The sequence below is a fragment of the Lepidochelys olivacea genome (assembly GCF_965140295.1).
Source record: "Lepidochelys olivacea isolate rLepOli2 genome assembly, chromosome: 27".
Taxonomy (NCBI): domain Eukaryota; kingdom Metazoa; phylum Chordata; order Testudines; family Cheloniidae; genus Lepidochelys; species Lepidochelys olivacea.
Window position 1 is genome coordinate 10282085 of NC_140437.1, and position 19133 is coordinate 10301217.

At 43.9% G+C, this 19133-nt stretch overlaps 1 protein-coding gene across 1 annotated transcript in view; it reads left to right on the forward strand.

The window, feature by feature from the left end:
* TANC2 (tetratricopeptide repeat, ankyrin repeat and coiled-coil containing 2) overlaps positions 1–19133 on the forward strand; it is a 690066-nt gene that overhangs the window by 662465 nt on the left and 8468 nt on the right. The window contains exons 21-28 of the mRNA XM_084615604.1: positions 1385–1518; positions 2379–2502; positions 9789–9964; positions 10249–10381; positions 10925–10954; positions 11872–11963; positions 15167–15313; positions 17738–17838. Coding sequence (XP_084471730.1) covers positions 1385–1518; positions 2379–2502; positions 9789–9964; positions 10249–10381; positions 10925–10954; positions 11872–11963; positions 15167–15313; positions 17738–17838 — 937 coding nt within the window. The remainder of the gene's footprint in view (positions 1–1384; positions 1519–2378; positions 2503–9788; positions 9965–10248; positions 10382–10924; positions 10955–11871; positions 11964–15166; positions 15314–17737; positions 17839–19133) is intronic.

The window sequence follows — 19133 nt, forward strand, 5'->3', positions numbered from 1 at the left end:
TACAATGCACGTTTTGCCAGGGAGGGGAACTTTCATGTTACCAGGGCACTTGAAATATTGAAAATTAAAGATCATTTTGGTTTTGCATGAAAAGGCATTTGCAGGTGGGATCTGTCCTGGCCCAGAAACAAAGGGCAGAATTACCATTTAAATTGAAGAATGCTTGATGATATGCATTGTGTTCCAATTGTTTCCCTGATGGGATTTCAAAATCTTACAGGCTAAAATGGGATAGTAAAAAAAAAAAAATCTTCCATTTGGATAGCACGGCTCTGCACTAGTTCTGAAAAAGAAAACCACAAACTCTAATTTCCAGCTGGCTGGCAATAATTTTACAATAACTCCATCTCTCTCTCTCCCTTCCTTCAAGAAACCCACATAGTCAGGTTCCCTAGTGAAACCAGACAAATACAACTTACATTTTGTGGAAGGGCTTTAAAGTGTTTGTGAAGAAAGCATGTACCCAGAAGTTTGTGTATTCTATTGAAATCATACCCAAGCAATGATGTACTGGGTTGTAGAATCCCTGGATTGTATGCTGTACTGTGCAGCAGAGAAGCTGCAGGAGGCACAAGGGGAAATGTTTAAAGTTTCAAATTACACTGCCTTGAACTTCATAGTTAAATATACCAGTAGATTATTTGGTGATTATCATAGCTGGGGGTGGTTTTCCTGGTCTATTGCAACTTGGGGGAAAGGAAAAAGGTGTTTGTCATACAGTACTCTTTTTCCAGGATCTTATGAAGTCTCTTTACAGAAAGGACTGACCTTTGACAATAAAATATAAGTGATTAGTGAAAATTACAACTAGCAAAATATCATAGTCTCTATCTATGCATTCTTTGTCTTTTTTAATCCTACCTATGAGGGTAGTATCTAGGCCCTGAATATAAGAACTGTAACCTTCAGGGTCATCCTGGCAGGACTGTTCTCAGCTCTGCCAGTCGTGAGACTTTAAAGAAGGGCTGGTAAAGCAGGGGGAAATGGGTGGAGGGAATGCAGATGTTTGGAGGGAAGAGAGATTTGAAATTACTTGCAGAAATTACAGCCCTAGTGAAAGCTACTCACAAATTGCCATGAAAGAGCAGAACAGGCTTTCTTTCTCTGGTATCAATTTTTGGGGTGAACTAGGCTTTTTTATTACTGTTTTTTTTTTATTTGTTTTCACTGGAATTTTTTTATTAGTATTATTTAGTTCACTGTAATGCTCAAGTACAAGCCAGCTGAGCCGCTCCTTTTGCTTGGTGAAATTGAAAGAAAATCTGTTTAACATAAAGCACATTTTATTTTCTGATCACTGAAAGTAGAAAAGCAGACCGTTTTCTTACTGCTGGAAATACGCAGTTCTAAAAGACCTCTCTCTCTCCCCTCTTCCCCCTTTCAGCTCTGACAGCTGCTGCAGGACGGGGCAAGCTGGAAGTATGTCGTCTGCTTCTAGAGCAAGGAGCAGCGGTGGCCCAGCCAAATCGACGTGGAGTGGTGCCGTTGTTCAGTGCAGTGAGACAAGGCCACTGGCAGGTAAATGAGGTCACTGCAGCATCCTCCAAAAGTTATTTCTCATTTGACTAGGGTGGCAGGTGTGCATGTCTTTGGTAATTATAGAGTTATGCATTGAGATAATCCCTTATACTAGTATTTCACAGAGGAAATGTTCAGCCATCAGGCTTCTGACATGCCCAGCTAAATGCTTTGGCCTAAATGTTCCACAATGTTTCATTTGGAGAAGGCGTATAAAATGAAGCCCCTTTAAGGTGTCTTAGTTCGGGCATCACAAAATCACCAGTCATTTTAGAAGATGTAGGTCTTTACTTCTAGTGCTATGTGAGTGGTTTCTCCTAAATACGATACTCTTATTATTGTGGTTAAATAGAAAAGGCTTTAAGCCTTGAAATGTAACCTGAGTTAGAATTAATGGCTGTCTTAAAAGAACCAGTGGCTGTCCTGGTGCATTCTCTATTAACTATCTAAAAGATAGAAAGTGCTGGTGTAAATTTAGCTATTATCATTAGGATTATTGTGGTTATTATTATTACAGCCTTTGTAATGCAGCCAGGACCATGCTATTTTGGTACACTTTAGTTCGTTTAGATTAAGAACAATAATATTTTCTACGTGAACTAATCCACTACAACCCCCAGCCACACCTCACTTTAAAACACAGTGGCAGATAAAGCCTGGGCAACAGGTTAGGTGTCAGGCACTCCAAAGTCTGCAGTTAGCAGGGAGAAAAAATACAGATAAAGAAGTAATTTCTTTCTCTGTGTCTGAGGTTTGGGTGAGGTTTCAAGGCAGGTGGACTCCTATGCTGTATCTCAGCTCTCATTTCATCCCAGCAGAACCTCTTTGTATAAATTGTATCCTTGTTTTATGTGTTTCAGATTGTAGAGCTCTTACTCACCCATGGCGCTGATGTAAACATGGCAGATAAGCAGGGTCGGACTCCTTTGATGATGGCTGCTTCTGAGGGACATCTAGGCACCGTGGAATTCTTACTTGCACAAGGTTAGATCTTAGTTGGAGCCCAGCACTAGGCTACTGGTGTTTGAGACAGGCCAGGGTAAACCAAAAGATCAAATCACTGGGACACGGACAGTCTGTTGTCTGGTGGTGAAGGTTAGATCGCATGTAAGTGCATTACACTATTTGGTAGTCTCAAGGCCCCTCAGCACCTTGAACAGTTTCCTCCTCCTACCTTGTGGAATGCATACGTTGAAAACATTGAAACTCAAATTTAAAAATAAAAAAGCATGAGCTATTGCAGCGATTCTAGAATCAGAAGGGTAGCCCATGTTAGTCGGGATCTGTAAAAGTGGCAAAGAGTCCTGTGGAACCTTATAGACTAACAGGTATATTGGAGCATGAGCTTTCGTGGGTGAATCCCCACTTTGTCGGATGCATGCTATTCTAGAGTGACGCTATTCTTACATCAAACAGCATGCTTCCGGGTTTGACAATATTGTCCTGCCAAATTTAATTGGAGGGTTTCTGCACTGGACTGTTGTTCCTAAAATTCTTCCTTGTTGTTACCAACAGTTCACATACACACACCCTTTGGTTGCAATGGTTGGAGAGCTAATGCAGATCGGGTGCTGGAATTTTACCCACCATGTCATCTAACCCTGCTGAAGGCAAGGCTAGGTGACACTGGTGGCTGCTGGCACTTTGTCTACACTAAGGCTCCCAGAGTTGCTACCACCAGTGGATCTTCATTGTTGGAAGCCATGATTTGTAATTTTAGGGAAATAGGACTGAAATAGTCATGGCCTTAGTCTTGGCTGTTCATTTGTTTTCTGTCTTGGGTGTGTATCGCCTCAATGCCATGTGCTCATTTGAGAGCCTTATTGAATAACACATGGTGAAAGCTTCTGCCATCAAGTTTTACAGAGAAAATGTATTAAAAACAATAAAAGAACCACATGTGTGCTAAAAAGATTACCAGAGGTCATCCCAGCTCCAGCCTAGAGCTCTCGCAGGTATCAGTCCTTCAAAACTCACAACTGGGTTTTCCCCATGGTAACAAGTTCATATCTGTCTCACCTCAGAATCAGAACCACCAGCTGGTTTCTTTACACAGTTTGGGCTTTTGATGTCTAGTCTCTGGGAATAGGTTATCAGCAGACAAATACCCTCTCCTCAGGGCGTAGCTTCAAAAGATAGGGTTTTTGCATAACCAGAGGTGGAGAATTTGCATTAGGCTCTCCCTAGGGTATTCTCCAAGAAATCCACTTAGCACTTGTTGTCCTAAAATTCCATTCTTTTTTGGCACATTTGCAATATAGTCCTCTGAACTCCCAGGCCTCACATCACATCTCCCGCCTAGAGATGTTGCATACAACCCCAGTCCACAATAATACATAAACTTTGCATTTAATACAATGGACCCCAAAGATACTTAAACTTAATTCAATAAGGGTTTTCAATGATATTGCAAGAAATTGCCATATCTGTTGCAGTGCCACATCAAAAGCATAATCTATATCCAATGTTTCGGATATAATCCAAAAACCACATCAAAACTAGGAAACATACTTCTTGGTGATAACGAGCGTCATGATGGAAACCGTTTAAATGCATGCGTCAACAAGACCAAATCCCAAGACTCAATCGTGGCTTATGAAACAGTATTGAACACAGTTTGGGACACAGTTTAACACTTGTAATTAAACCTTGTCTACGCTTTCGTGTCCTTGCGGTGCTGTCTAGGGTGGGGGCATAGCCGTATGCCATAGTGAAAGGCAGGCTGCGTCCCCACTCGTGGTGTGTAGCTACACACGGCAGAGGGGAGGCAGCGGGGAAAGGCCCCAGAAGCTTCTCTTTCTTTTAATATTTTGCTCCAGTTTGTCCTCATATTTTTTCTTTTCAGATATGCTCCCTAAACTCAAACCACTGTGGGGAGGGATATTTTCCTTATTGTCATAAGTAGCTGTGTCTATCTAGTATTCTTGCTGGCTAAAATATTAATTGTAAGACTCTTACATAGAATTATTTACGTAGCTATTTAAAATATTATTCCCATTGCTCACCCTGGCCATTCTGGGAGTATATGCCCCAGCGATCCCCACTGTTTAGTGCTGTGACTTGTAGAGCGAGATGGGCCCGCTCTTGAGATTGTTCTCATTAATCATCCTTATTCTTTTTGCCCCTATTAAAATTCTGACCTTTGCATCTCTCCATCTATCTTAAAATGAGTATTATTTAACAGACATGAGAGAGATGCGCACTCTTTAAACCTGGGTGAATGGATGGAAAACTTTCCACTGGATGGAAAACTTTACGTAGCAGAGCAAACATGAAAGAGCAGAATCAGCTAATCTGGTCCTGGATATAAAAAAGTCAGAAAAGTCCGGTTCATGTGTAATCTCCCTCTGAGCTTCATGACCCTAGAGGGGTAGAGAGGTCAAGAATATGAAAATCACCTTTCATAAGAGATGCTCTGCAATACAATAGCTTAATTAGCATCCACTAGCATAAAACATACAGCTGAAAACTTAAACCAAGCTCAGGTAGAATATAGCACTAGATGATGCATTTTAATTACAATGGCTTTGAAATCCTGTTCGGCGTTTCATTAAAATCAAAGTGTGAATCAGAAACCATAACCATCAGTGTTAATTAGTAAGTTGCAACACAAATCTTATTTAACTGTACTTGATTAGCAGAGGCAGCATTTGTAAACACGTTTTATTAACAGAGTTACTGTCATCAATCAATTTGAAATTCACATTTGCAGAATTACCTGCTGTTCTTGGTAGTATCCAGAATTGCTGGGCATGTGGACATTACATGGACATTTTTGGGCTGCAGCTGGATGGAATTCTGTCATATGTTGAGCTGGAATTGCAGTACACAGAGGCATGAGAACTCTACATGAATTTTGAGATCTCTTCGGTTTTGGATTATATCTGAAACATTGGATATTGATTATGCTTTTCAGCAGACACAGCGCATCTTGCCTCATACAGTCACCAATCTTATACTACTTGGTGCAAAAGACAGTGGGAGGGAAGGAAGAGGTCAGTGGTTCGGGATGGTTTTGGGTGTACCACAACATCAGCAGATGTTTGTTTTAAGTGAATCAGGTGGTGATATCCATCATCCTTCCGAAATATTCCTATACTACTGGCAAGCTCTGCTTTCCAACATCAGTAAAGTGAAGGACCTTTAGCATGGAAGTGAAGAAGCTTTCTTTATATACAAAACAGCTGTTTAAACAGACTCAACAGGCACAAGAGAGCTCTAAATATTGTGTCTTCCTGGTCCAGACACTGGATCATCAATGTATCTTTTGCTTGTAGACCAGCTTTCGCTTTCCCATCTCTTCTGGGGAGCAGTGAAGTTTCAGGATGGTGTGGACAGTTTCCAGCCAACAGAATAAACTTTCTCCCTCAATCCCTCAGTTCTGAAGTGCTGGCAGACCCAGTTGTGAAAAATCTTGGCTTAGATCCATATGTTCCAGTGGTGCCAAGATTACAGAGGCAAGGACTTTGAGTTCACTTGGTAAACGACAGCTTGGATTAGTGTGGAGAGGTTGTGCGTTCCAATTTAACTTGTAAACCAGGCAATGGCATGATCTCTCTGTCTGACAATGCGGAGTCAGCTCTTATACCACACATCGGGAGGGACTAGTTTAAAAGCAGTTTGCAAAAATCTATCCCTCATAACAACTGAAAATATATTTGCTTTTCCAAGGGTCCAAGTTGTATTTGTTCCGCCCTCTCTAGATTGTGTGCCTCTGTTTCATAGCACTGAGTCCTAAGCTATTGAAATCACCCACCACTCCTTCCCCAGCGGAGGCACACACCTACCTGGGCATTTTGATCTGTAGCTGCCCTTGGGTTCCTTTCTCTGTACAGATACAATCTGCACCGTCCATCATCTGTTGCTGTGTGTCACTCTGCCAGGCGTGGTGATCCTAGAGCAGATCCTTGGCCCTTTTGACTGAGAATTGAAGTGGAGCCCCTCTTACAATCTCATTCACTGACTTATTTTCAAATATAAATGTAAAAGGTTCTCTAGTTTGTTGAGGCTTCAGTGCATCACTCGTGCGTTTGATGCAATCCCTTTTTCTCTTGTCTGTGTCTCTTTGTCAGGTAAATCTTTTACTGTTTGATTGTTGACTGGGTCACACTTTGAATCTTGTTTTTAGCCTGATTCGTTTTTGGACAAGGAGAAGCAGCCCTGCAGTTTTACATGCTCTGGATGCACTCACACAAAGGGCCTTTCCTGCCACAGCAGTAATCACAACTCACCTACATAGGGGAGCAGTTCCAGGGTGTCACCCTAACCTGACAGAGTTGAGGGCTAGTGGCTTGTGTCATGTTTGGCTTCCCCCAGTGCTAAGTGGGTCTGAAGGACCTTAAGGAAAGTCACTCCTCACGGTGAGCAGAGTCCAATGTAGATCCTACTGAGAGCAATGACTGCCTCATGGATTTAGCACTTGTGTAGCGGTCAGGCATGATAGGCCTAGGAGCAGCATTTTGACATCCTTGAAGCAGTCTGAGTTGTGCACTTAAAGCTGCACTGGTGCATCAATACCCTGGGGTCTTCATGTGTCACCCTAGAATAGGGCATGTCCTGATCTCTGGAAAGGATTAAAAAGGCTGGTGGTTGTTGTGGCTTCTAGCCTTTCCCAGTTCTCATGGGATTTGTACTTACCTATGCAGGAAGATTCTGGAAGAAAATAGAGCAGAAACCTTTGGCTGCTTGATCCCCAGAGTGCAGCTAGGAAAAGAGAATGCCTCTGTAACCACTTTCATGAGCATGCTGCTCTCTGATTGGCTGACTACAGGCTAGCTGACCCTTTCATGCAGCTTTAAAAGCTGTTCAGGACAGAGTGAGGGGCAGTGTAGGAGAAGGTTGTCAGATTAAGAAGAGCTGCTATTGATGGTACTTAAAACTGGGCTTACATGTGTATATCCAAGCTATGTTTGGTATATGCCTCTTGGTGAACCAATGTACCATCTGTTTCTGAATGAGACATCTGGTTCTGTTGTCCCGTGAGGTTGCCACACATCCTTTTGGCATTCTACACTCCAATTTGGAGGTTGTGCCCAAGCATGGCGCCATGAATGTGTTTAGAGCTCTCAGTGGAGACTTTCTTGGTTGTATCCCAAGTGAACTTGCCTGTGTCAGCATGTTAGGCTCTTGCTCCTCTCCAAAGGGAAATTTGAAGCCAACATGCAAGGAATAAGGCTGTGGATATCCGAGGTATGTTGTCTGGATAATCTAAATGGGTTTGTGGTCTATCCAGTGAACACATTGACCTAGATGGATGAAGAGGATTGGAAAATACATTCTTCTGGCTCCCCTGCTTTTGCTGAGAGGATGGCTGTAAGTCATCCCTTTGCATTTGGAACCAGTCAAGAACCCACAGTGGATGTGATAGAATTTGCAGGAGATTGTCATTTTACCTAGTGGAGAAGAAGACCTCAATACCACAGTGTTTCAACCTGTTGGTAATAGAGTCATGATTGTGGGTGGTGGAAAAGCACTTTCTTCAGAGGGATGCAGCTGATTTAGGTCCCTTCATCACACTTTGGAATGAAAACATTGCCATTGTTCTAGCAACAGAACCCTTCCCTTTCCGTGAAGAGCAGTGTTCACATACTCTAGTTATTTATGTTCTGTCATGTCCCTCCCTCATGCCAAAGATTCTGACCTAGATCATGAGAGACAGAAGTTGGATGATCCTTCAGTAGCTCCCGACTGTCCAAGAAAACTTTGGGTCCCTCTCCTGTTGGCTCTCAGTCGACAGTGTCTGATCCCACAAGGGATCCCATCAAGTTAGCTCAGTTGAGTTAATGTAACTTGATAACTACAACACCACCAGCTCAACTGATCTCAAAGATGTTTAAACTGTGATTACAGGAGTGCTGTGGAGGGTGAGAGGTGGGGTTGATAAAATTAAGCTAACTCATCTGAAAAAGCACCTTTTTGTCCTGTGTAGACAGAGCCACTACGACTGATTACTCCAGGATGCCTTTGCATCTCTTTCCAGACTCTGTCCATATCGGCAGGGTTCCTGACAGAGAAGAGTGGGCTTCTTGATGTCTGTGGGGAGGGATCTCAAATCCAACTAGCTATTCATAAGGAGTTTGGCAGAAAAGCCTACAGATCTAAGTGGGGACAAAGTGCATTTTGGTGTGAACCAACTCCAGTTAGTCGCAGTCTCCTCTCTGGTAGATTTCCGTTGCCATGGCCTTCCACTAGGGTTCAAGGCGCTGTAAATGCTTGGTGAGTCTAGCCCCAAATCGCTGTAATATTACAGTGGAGCAGGAGCTGAGTCTTCCGCTTTAAAAACAAAGCGGTTTCCCAAGTGTTTATCCAACCTCAAGGTACCATTAATCCTCTGACTGATTTAGATTTTGAACTTCTTTGAGGCAGGGACTGTCCAACACTGCGTGTGCAGCACTGCTGATGCTCAGGTAGTGTTCGTCTCATATTAGAGTCTGGCTTTTCGCTCACCTTTAGGTGATGATTTTAGGGTTCATTACCTCCCTGCAGCACCTGGTGAGAGAGCAGGTAGCTGCATTCCCTGAATTCTGCGTCACTTATTAGTATTGTTACCTCCTGCAGCTGTGGAAATGCAAAACCCCTGAGCTCAGGCCTTGCCAAGTCAGTAGAACAGGATCTGATTGTCCTGTATGTTGTTTTAGAAGCTGTTTATACGCAGGTTTTTGAGGTTAGCGCCACATTCTCTTCGAGACATAGCCGGGGCCCTGATAGCAGAACTGCTGCAGAGATGGCATGAGAGCTGCAGTGGCTATGGGAACTGTGGTGCTGAAGCAGCTTCCAGCTGCTCTGCATCCTCGAGGAGCTGATTCACTCCCATCTCTTCCATGCACACACCTGCCCAGTGCCCAGCCCAGCTGCTCAGGATTTGGTCCATAATGACTTGGGATCTCAAGAAGTTTGATGTTGTTCATTTCTTTAATAATGCCATTAGGTTTCCCTTTAATTATACTTACCGGAACATAAAGCAACAGAAAGGCAGGTTGATGGACTGATCATCATAGTCCAGTGATTAAAGGAAGAACTCTCCTGAGTCCTTATCCTGACTCTGTAACTGACTGTTTATGTGGCCTTGAGCAAGTCAATTAACGGCTCCATCAGAAAAACAGGGATAGTCAGACTGGGAACCCTGGGAAAGTAGTTAACACTTGTACATCGCTCTGCAAATAGAAAGTGCTACTGTGTAGCAGTGCTAAGTGTGATTACTGTTGTTGTTGAATAGTACCAAGCCCTGTACAAGAGAGAGCTCCTACGTGGACTTGCACTTGCTCTTTCAGGTGGGTCCATTTCGCTAATGGACAAAGAAGGACTGACTGCCCTTAGCTGGGCCTGTCTGAAGGGCCATCTTTCTGTGGTGCGTTCCCTGGTGGAGAATGGAGCTGCCACAGACCACGCTGACAAGAATGGACGCACTCCCCTGGACCTGGCAGCTTTCTATGGTGATGCAGAGGTGGTAAGTGCCATGTTAATAATTGCAGAACAAGGAAGCAATCAGCTGAAATACCATAAAATATTAGTGCTCAAATGTCTCACCCATGTTATTGTTAATCATGAGCACGTTGTCTGCATTCACGTAGCACCCAGACCTGCAGACTAGAGCAACGCAAGAGTAACTTTATCTCAGATATTGTAGTGATGGGCCCAGGATAAGTCCCAGGAGCTCCATACACGTGGCATGGAATTATGCCCGGTTGGTCTTGCATAGGGCAGTGGTGACTTTGGCATTCATCATTCCAGGTTCAGTTTCTGGTGGACCATGGTGCCATGATTGAGCATGTTGACTACAGCGGGATGCGCCCACTCGACAGGGCCGTGGGGTGCCGCAACACTTCCGTCGTGGTCACTCTTCTGAAAAAAGGAGCAAAGATAGGTAGGGCTAAGGGGGAACCCCTCTTTCAGCTGTTTACTAAAGCAAGACATCTGGGGAGAAGGTCTGCTTTCTGCAGTGTAAATGTAACATTTGTGTGAATGTTAAAGCGGAGCTGCTGTTTCCTACCCAGAGTGCAGCACGAGAGTTCTTACTGTCATGTTCTGTTTGTTAAACTGTGATTTTTTGCTGCTGTACTACTTAGCAAACGTAACCAATAAGCAGCGGTTTCTTTGGCGAGGCCTTTCCTATGGTAATGCTTTTCTACCTTTACTAGTCCCGGTCTATCAACAGTACTCTGTTCATGCATTGCTGTGAGCTGCTGCTTTCACATGCTCTGTATATGCTTTCAGATCCTAGCGTTAACTGCGCTGCTCCACACAGCCACTCCCGTTACCTTGCCCTTGGAGGGGATTTTGCTGGTGCATTGGCTTCTTTGCTGCCTGCCTCTCACTGCTGCTTTTTCCTTTCTTTGTTTTTGTTTTTTTTCACCTTCATCCATTTCCCCCCCCCTCCTACAACTTTTGTTTTCTCCTTTCTTTGAAGGTTGTCAGACGTTACCGAGTCGCCCTCGAGGTATATTTCATCGCTGTCAGCATCAGGCTTGATCTGATGACTTTGTCAGCTTTGCCTTCTTCTGTTTGATTTAGCCTGCATGCATTCCCCTCTACCCCTAATCTTTTAATTTACCTCACCTTAAAATATTTTGTTTATGACTGTTGCAGAGAATAACTTGAACTCAAAAACTAACCCTGAAAAACACATTGGATCCACTTTTAAAATATGGTTGACTCATTCTTCACCCAGACTAATGAACTCTGCTAAAATTTTTACTGCTGCTCCCTCACTGTATTAGACCTCAGTTGACTCCGTATGGGTGGATGCCTGCACTCACTGAAGTCAGTGAGACCCTGCATTGGTGCAGATCTCTGCCTGTGGGGAGTCAATTGTGGGAACAAGACCTTAGAATAACCTGCTGCAGCGCGGGCTCTGCCTAAAAGATTTTGTTGTTATATTCTCCAGCTTACTGAATTTTCCATTTTAGTATTTCACATCATATGAAGTTTCAAATCAAAACCTAGGCCTAATATCTAGGTGGCTGAATTATTGATTAGCTCTGTTAAATTTATATATATTTACGTAACATGCTTTTTTATGTAATCACTTTGATTTCCTCTTTAAACATTTTTTTTAAACCAAACCATTTCCCCCAAAGCTTGTTCTACAACATGTGCTGCCCTCTTGTGATCATTGAAAGACCTGGTTCTTTTTTTAAACGAATACAAAGGAAAGACATTGTGTCGAAGATGGTGTTCATTTAAGAAATGCAAGATGAACGGCCAGCTCTTTAATTTGAAGCAGTCTGCTCCTTGACCATGCCAAGTTGTTCTCTCCAGCAGAAATTCCCACCCCAGGATATTTTTTCCACCTAGCTTCCTACCACCCTTGCATTGTATGAGTTTTTTACCCATCATGCATCCTGTACACTACAGGTCCAGCAACCTGGGCGATGGCCACCTCCAAACCAGACATCATGATCATCCTCTTGAGCAAGCTGATGGAGGAGGGGGACATGTTCTATAAGGTGAGAGGGAGAGCAGAGATTTTTCCAAGGGATGACAGTGAGAGGGCTACGGAGTTACTTGGTGTGATGTCTTGTTCTCCAGGTGTCCGTTTGCTCGGCGACACTTGCCCCCTTAATCCAAGCCAAGAGAGAGCCACATTTCTATAAGTAAAACAACACTTACTGCGTTTCTTGCAGTGCAGAGGAGTTTTACCTTCTGATTGCTAAATTTAAACAGGGCTGAAACAAAGCAAAGTATGTCTGCATGGTTAGGATGCGAGGTGAGACTTCACTGGTTTTCCTCCTTGAAAACTCCAGAACCAAAGCGTTTTACAGGGATTTTATAGCACTGATGATGTAGCTTGGCAGTGTCATTGTTATGTAGCAGAGTCATTCCTATACAACAAGGAGAAAACACAATACGAGTGTCACAGGAAAAAATGTCCATGTAATGAAAGCAAATTCTCAGGACATGGTTTTTTTAGCCTGTCATTACCATTAGGGTGACATTTCACAATGACAGTAATAGAGGCCCTTTGCTCTGCATTTATTTGTAGCTGGTCTTCCATGCCTGGAGATTCGCACACACACACAAGAAGCTGTAAGTCCAACGATGATTCAAAGTGAGTCTGAGAGTGAAGTAGAAAATATGCAAAGCTGGCACCATAACTGAACTCATCTGCCAGGGATATATGACACAACTGAGGAACTTGAGTCTCAAGGATTTTAAAGCTTAATATTTGCAGCTGCAAAATTAATGTCTGGATAATCATGAATTGCATGTGTCCTAATTCCTGTTTTTCCCCTCCCTCTTTTTATTCCCCCATTGCTGCCCATGTGTCAAATTTGTGCATTTAAAAAAAAATATATCTAAGATACAATAATACGACCAGGTTTATCCTCCCCCTCAGAGAGGCCTCCCCTTCACTCCCATGTCTAAGCCCTAAGGATTCCACCAGACTCAAATCCTCCATCCGGAACAAAGGCAATAGCTACCATCCTTCAAGCTGAGGAGGTCTGCCAGTGGATCTCATTAATCTTTAGGCTTCTGCTGAGCAACACAGAACACTCATTCATAGGGATTGAATGTCTGCTTCTATGCCACACACAGTCCCTGCTTGCCCAGAGGGACTAGCTCAGGGTGAAAGAAAGGGGCATGCATCCCTCTTCCCGTACATGTCTGTTCGTGGGCCTCCCACCGTAGCAATCCTTGGGCTGCTCAGTCTGTAGGGAATGTGAAGACTACTTGTTCCTCCTCAAGAAAGTCAGGGTGCCTAAAAGCAGTTGGGAAAGAGGTGGGATCATGGCTTTGTCCCCCTCATACACTGGCCGATAGGAGCAAGCTGCTCCCTTCTAATGGGTGAAACAAATTGCTCCCCAGTTGCACACGGAGCAGCCCAGAAGACATTGGACCTGCCAGAGACACAGCATCTCCAGTGCTGCTCCTGAGGCAGAGCAGCTCCGCCCCACCTCCAATGCACAGCAAAGGCCCAGATGTCACAGTCTTGTCTGGAACAAGAGGAAATGCGCCTGAATCACCTGTGAGCCAACACGCTCAAAGGGCACCCTCTTTGACTGTGCCTCATTTCCATGAGGTCACATAGTAAGCGTCTCCAGGTTCTCCTCACACGGATGTCCCCTGCACAGTCAAGCCATAGAGCAGCTTTCAATACTGCCATTTGCCCAGGGAGAGGTCACTACGCATAATTGTTCACTCCAGCCTGAGTGCCTGGCATAGCTTGCAGGGCAGCACATCACATGGGGAGGGAAACATACCCAGTATAGAACAGATTTTACCGGATCCTTTTGAAGAATGATACTGTTTTTACATGCCATGCCCTTTTCCATCCATGTGAGAAGAAAGGGCAACGTTCAGTCTGATTTTCTACAACTTTCAACCTTGTAGCCCTTCAGCGTATGGAATTTACTCTAAAAAATCTTTCGCTTCATCAGGGTGCTTGTTATTAGATTAACTGTTCGTTACATCAGTGTTGGAAATTACAGTAACCAGTATATGACATCTAGAAAGTGTCCACCTTCAGGTGCCCTTGCCCAACAGTTATGTAATAGTGCTGCCATGTTACATGCCAGAGGTAGCTGCATTTCAGTAGTGGGTGAAGGAATTCTATCTGATCTCTCTGTGATATTTCTAAAGCACTTATCACTTCCCCAGGGATGGATTAATGCATAAGCGAACTAGGCATGTGCCTAGGGCCCAATTTGGGGGGGAGAACCAGAATGGACCTCCTCTACATGTGGGTTCACAGCGCCACGTGGGTTTGGCCTAGCTGTCCTTTCATCATGACGGAGGGATGGCCAGCCCAAACCTGAGTGGTGCAGACGCCAGTACGCCAGATGTGCCTGACTGAGCATTGGGCTAAGGACTTGGCCCTATGTGCAGTATGGGTGAGGTAATATTACTATGGGGACCTTAACTTATTTCTGCATCCCCTGCCATTTGAGTGGAATTATGTCAACGTACTGTGGTATTAATGTCATGTAGTCAGTTTGTTGTTATTGGTGTTAGAAGGTAAGAGCCCAGAGGTGTATGTTTGCCTAGAGGCCAATGATGGGTTAATCTGGCCCTGCATCTCCCACAAGGAGCACAGCACTTTACCTACAAAATATGCCTCAATTCCAGCAGTTCCAAGGAGTTCTTAAAAGAGGGAATTTGTTTGCTTATATCAATAAATCCAGAAATAGATACAATTGCCATCCAGCTAAAAGATAGGACCAAGGAGGGCAATGAGAAGTTTGCTCTAAAGCCAATTTCTAGCAGTGAAGAAGGAGAATCTTTAAAGAAACTGTCCATAATGCTTTTGTAAAGCAGTGTCATTAATGTTTCTGTATTGTGCTGCAGGATTGGAGGAACGCACCCAAGACTGTTGCTGTAGACAGGGCAGTGGCAGCCAAACTCAAACAAATCTAGCTATAAAATATATTCTTGTTGCTATGAAGTTCCTGCTCTGTTTTCTACTGTAGCTTGAGATCTCTGCATGAACTGGGGGAGCAGTTCTTGCAGAATGCATCTCCAGTTTAGAAACCGTTCCCTTGATCAAATGTTCTGGCTGTTCTTTCTGAAAAGGAGAACAGCACCTAAGCGGTGTTACCTGGCCCATACAGTCACGGCAGCTGATTAATGGGCTACTTTTCAGCAATTAACAAGCTGCTGCCACTCTTCAGTCAACCAAGTGATGTATTTTGACATCTTACCCTTCTATTAGAAAGGTAAAGTGAAGGAAGCTGCACAGCGCTACCAGTATGCGTTGAAGAAATTCCCCAGAGAAGGATTTGGAGAAGACCTGAAAACCTTCCGTGAGCTGAAGGTGTCACTCCTCCTCAACCTCTCCCGATGTCGAAGGAAAATGAACGTAAGTTCCACACACTCTTCAAGTCCCTTTAGAGCAAGCTGCCAGCTTCCTGCCTGCGCATAACAGAGTGTGTCTCTCCCACAGTTCTGCTATGGCCTCTGAAATCTCTCCTCTTTGTAACCTGGTTGTCCTTCACAGAGCACTGGTATTTACAATTCGGAAGAAGTAAAGTAGTGATTTAATACTCATTTCAAATGATTAAAAATTCATTTCCATGTTTAGAGCTTTCTGAATTTTTTATTACTCATTTCCGATGACAATATGAATTTGAGGGTGGAGAGGTTAGTATTTCTCTGATATCGAGGGCAGTGGTGAGGGGTGGAGTCAGTAGATGTGATCATTTGAATACCAATGAATTTGAAATCAGGGAGCTTAGAGAGCTCTCACTTCCCCAGGGCAATGACTCATCCAGAAACACTCTCCCTCCCTCCTCCCAGAACACCATGTCCCTGTTCTTCCCCCTGCTCTAATTTAGCTGCACATAGGGATAATCTTCTGGAGTCTCTCTGTTCCTCCAAAAGAGACACATGCCACCTCTCCCCTTCTCTGGATTCTGAGAGCATCACATCTCCACAACCTGACCAGTCTCCATAGATTTGAGAAGTGAAAGTCTTCATCAGACCCAGGTGCTGGCCAGGATTATATTGCAAGGGAGGGGACTTTGTGATGCCTTCATTTTTTTAAGCTGTTGAAGGAGATAGATGAAAGTGACATGTGTAGTGATCTTAATGCTGGCTAGCAAACAACACAACAATCAGAGAACACTACAGAGATGTTAAACTCACCTTTAAACAAGCCAACTTTCTGCTAAGCCTGCACTTTCAGGGCCAAATTTTCAGCCAAGCCTTAAAACTTCCTCTTTTTTCCTTTTCTTTTCTTTTTTTTTTTTGGTGCAAAATTGCAGGGGCATATCATTGCACCCATAATTTAGCTCACATGGACATCTAAACCACAGATTGCATCCTCTGATAAGTGATTTCAATAGCTGAGTGACTGGAATTGCAGATGCAAACTAAAATCAGTCCCTGTAGACCCACTCTTATCATTTTTTGTGTATTTGGGTGCAGAAATTTATTTCATAAGAAGCCTTGAAATGTTCAAGAAACAGTTAATCAATTTTAAACCAAGCAGAAAAGATATTTGAATAAAAGGCAAGTGTCTGGAAATAGAACTGAAACTAAGCGAGCTTTCCTCCGTGGGTTTCTGTTCTGAAGACATGGTTTTCTTAAGATACAAATGACCTGGTTGGTGCATTATGATTAGTATTGCATGAGCCAAATACAGTCAAAATCAAAGTCATATTGACAGTGCATACTTGCCTGGGAACGTTGTATTAACTGGTAAAGTAGCACACAGCTGTGGTTCACAGAAGTCCTTTTCAGTATATAAGATGCCAAAAGCTTTTCCAAGTTACACTCGTGAGTGACTGCAGCCAGTGTGCCTGATAAACTCCATTTGTAGCCCAGTGGAGTTTGCCTTGCTTATTTTTTAAGCAAAAAGGAATTGTATTAAACACTGTATCCTAGAACTGCTGACTGTTACAGCCCAAAGCCATTGCTAGACATGATGGGCAAGCGGGTGCTGTACCAAAGCCACCCAACTGGCAAGTGGGCACCCTATTGAGTGCTCACATGAGCTCTGTGGCGAGGCACATGGGCACTAGGGAAGACAAGGTCAAGGGACGGGCAATCAGGAAGAGTTATACCTTAGCCGATAATGTACCATTCATGGCAATGCCACACACGAGCATTTTAACCAATCTGCATTCTGTTCCACCACCTTCCCCTTCACCCCCAAGTCAGTGTTTTCTAAGTAGTCCCTAAAAGGGAGGAACAGAGGGAAGTGAGAGAGAGTGCACTGCGAACGGGTCCTACAGTTGTACCTGTTCATTGGTGCACTTAGCTATATAGGCACCGATATCCCTTTCCTCCCGGAGGAGTGTTATTCACGACCCCTAGTGTTAGTGTGTGTGCCAGACACAGTCACCGGGGGGAGTGGAGGGGTGGGGGGAAGGGTTTCCTAATGGTTTCAACAGTGGAAAATCCTTCCTGAGATGACCTTCTAGTCTCTGTGAGAGCAGATGTTCACTGGAGGATGTAGGTTACTGTACAGGGACTGCATGCCCTTATTGGGATCCAAGAGGTAGAGAAAGGAGCAAATCTGAGAGAAATTTTCACCTTGGGTTAGTGTGGGTGCCGTACAGTGTCTAACATTATGAAATGGGTTTGCCTCTTCTGGACACCGTTGTAGCTCTCTTGCTATCAATGATGTCTGATCCATGTTAAAAGTACCATCAGGTTTTCCAACTCTACATGCAAAAACTTTGTCCATATAATTTTGTTTTGTTCCCAAGTTGTATATATTTTTATTTATATATATATATATATATTCAATTACTTATCTACACACCTATTGTAATGACAGGATTTTGGAATGGCGGAGGAATTTGCCACTAAAGCACTGGAGCTGAAACCGAAATCTTATGAAGCTTACTATGCAAGAGCAAGGGCCAAACGCAGCAGCAGGTGAGGCGAGAGAGAGAGAGAAGTGAGAGGGGCTGTTCTCTGCAAGTATGGGCACAGTGGTGTAGGAATTGACCATGCAAAACTACATGAGTATCCCCGTAAGAACAAATTGCAAAGGAACATTGACTAGGGCGGCTGTAAAAGACCCCAAAACCAACATCCTCCCTTATTTAGTAATCCCTGTGGAGCATGTTCATGTGAACTTTTGAGAAGCTGGTTGTAGTTGAGTTTGTTGGAATATTCTCAGCACCTTACATCACTGGGCAGCTTCAAATCACAACTGAATGACTTCTCTAAAAGACACACTCTAGTTCACCCGCAGCTATTGGACTGGAAGCAAGGATTCATTCATAGAATTGCTATGGCCTGTGTTCTACAGGAGATACGACACTGAGATGGTCACAATGGTCCCTTCTGGCCTAGGAATCTATGAATCGGTCCATTCTAAAGCGTTCTTCTTCAAGGCAAAATTTTGGCTACTAGTAGTGCAGTGACTTTGTGGGCAAATGCCAGCCAGTGTGCTTTCAGCAATAGCTCATGCATCATACTGGGCACTAGGACAATGTGATAGTGAGATCTCGCTACGTTTCAGATGCAGCCAGGAGGATTCCCTCATTAAATCTCCCTGAAGGCCCAGGGAGACGAGATCCCTGCAGAACCTGTCAATGCTATTCCTGGACTGGCAGGAGGGTTTGCTTTTGAGTCTCTCCCTCAGGGGCTGAGCACACTGTCACTGCATGGCTGCTAATCTCTGCTCAGTCAGTGGAGTGAGACACCACTTTTGCCTGCATGGCAGTGCAGAGCCTCACCATTAGTCAGAGGATATTTAATGTCCATTTGTGTAAACATCAGAGCTGAGGAGAAGACCCCGCAGTTTAACTTCTCATCCCAAAGACAACACTTTTAACTGTGCGTCTACCCTAGCTATCACTGCAGGGAGCTCAAGTCTTATGTGGGAGCAAACCCATGACCTTCTCTTCCAGAGACAAGCCCGGCTAGTTGAACCAGACTGACATTTTGTAGCTTTCCTTGAATGTTTTCCTTCTCTACTGGCTGCAAAACATTTACAGACGTTTAACCCTCAAATGCCTTTTCCAGATAATTTGGTCCTTTCCTACATACAGGCAGCATTGTTTCCCCATCTCTCTAATGAAACAGGCTCAGCATGGCTCTTTTTGGTTCCTTCCTTGTTTGTGCGCCAGCATCACCATTGAGATCAGCGTAGGTCTGGGGAATGCAGTTACCTTACCTGCTCTCCCCTGGTTTGGAGTGGGTCTTACCAAAGTGGTGGGAGG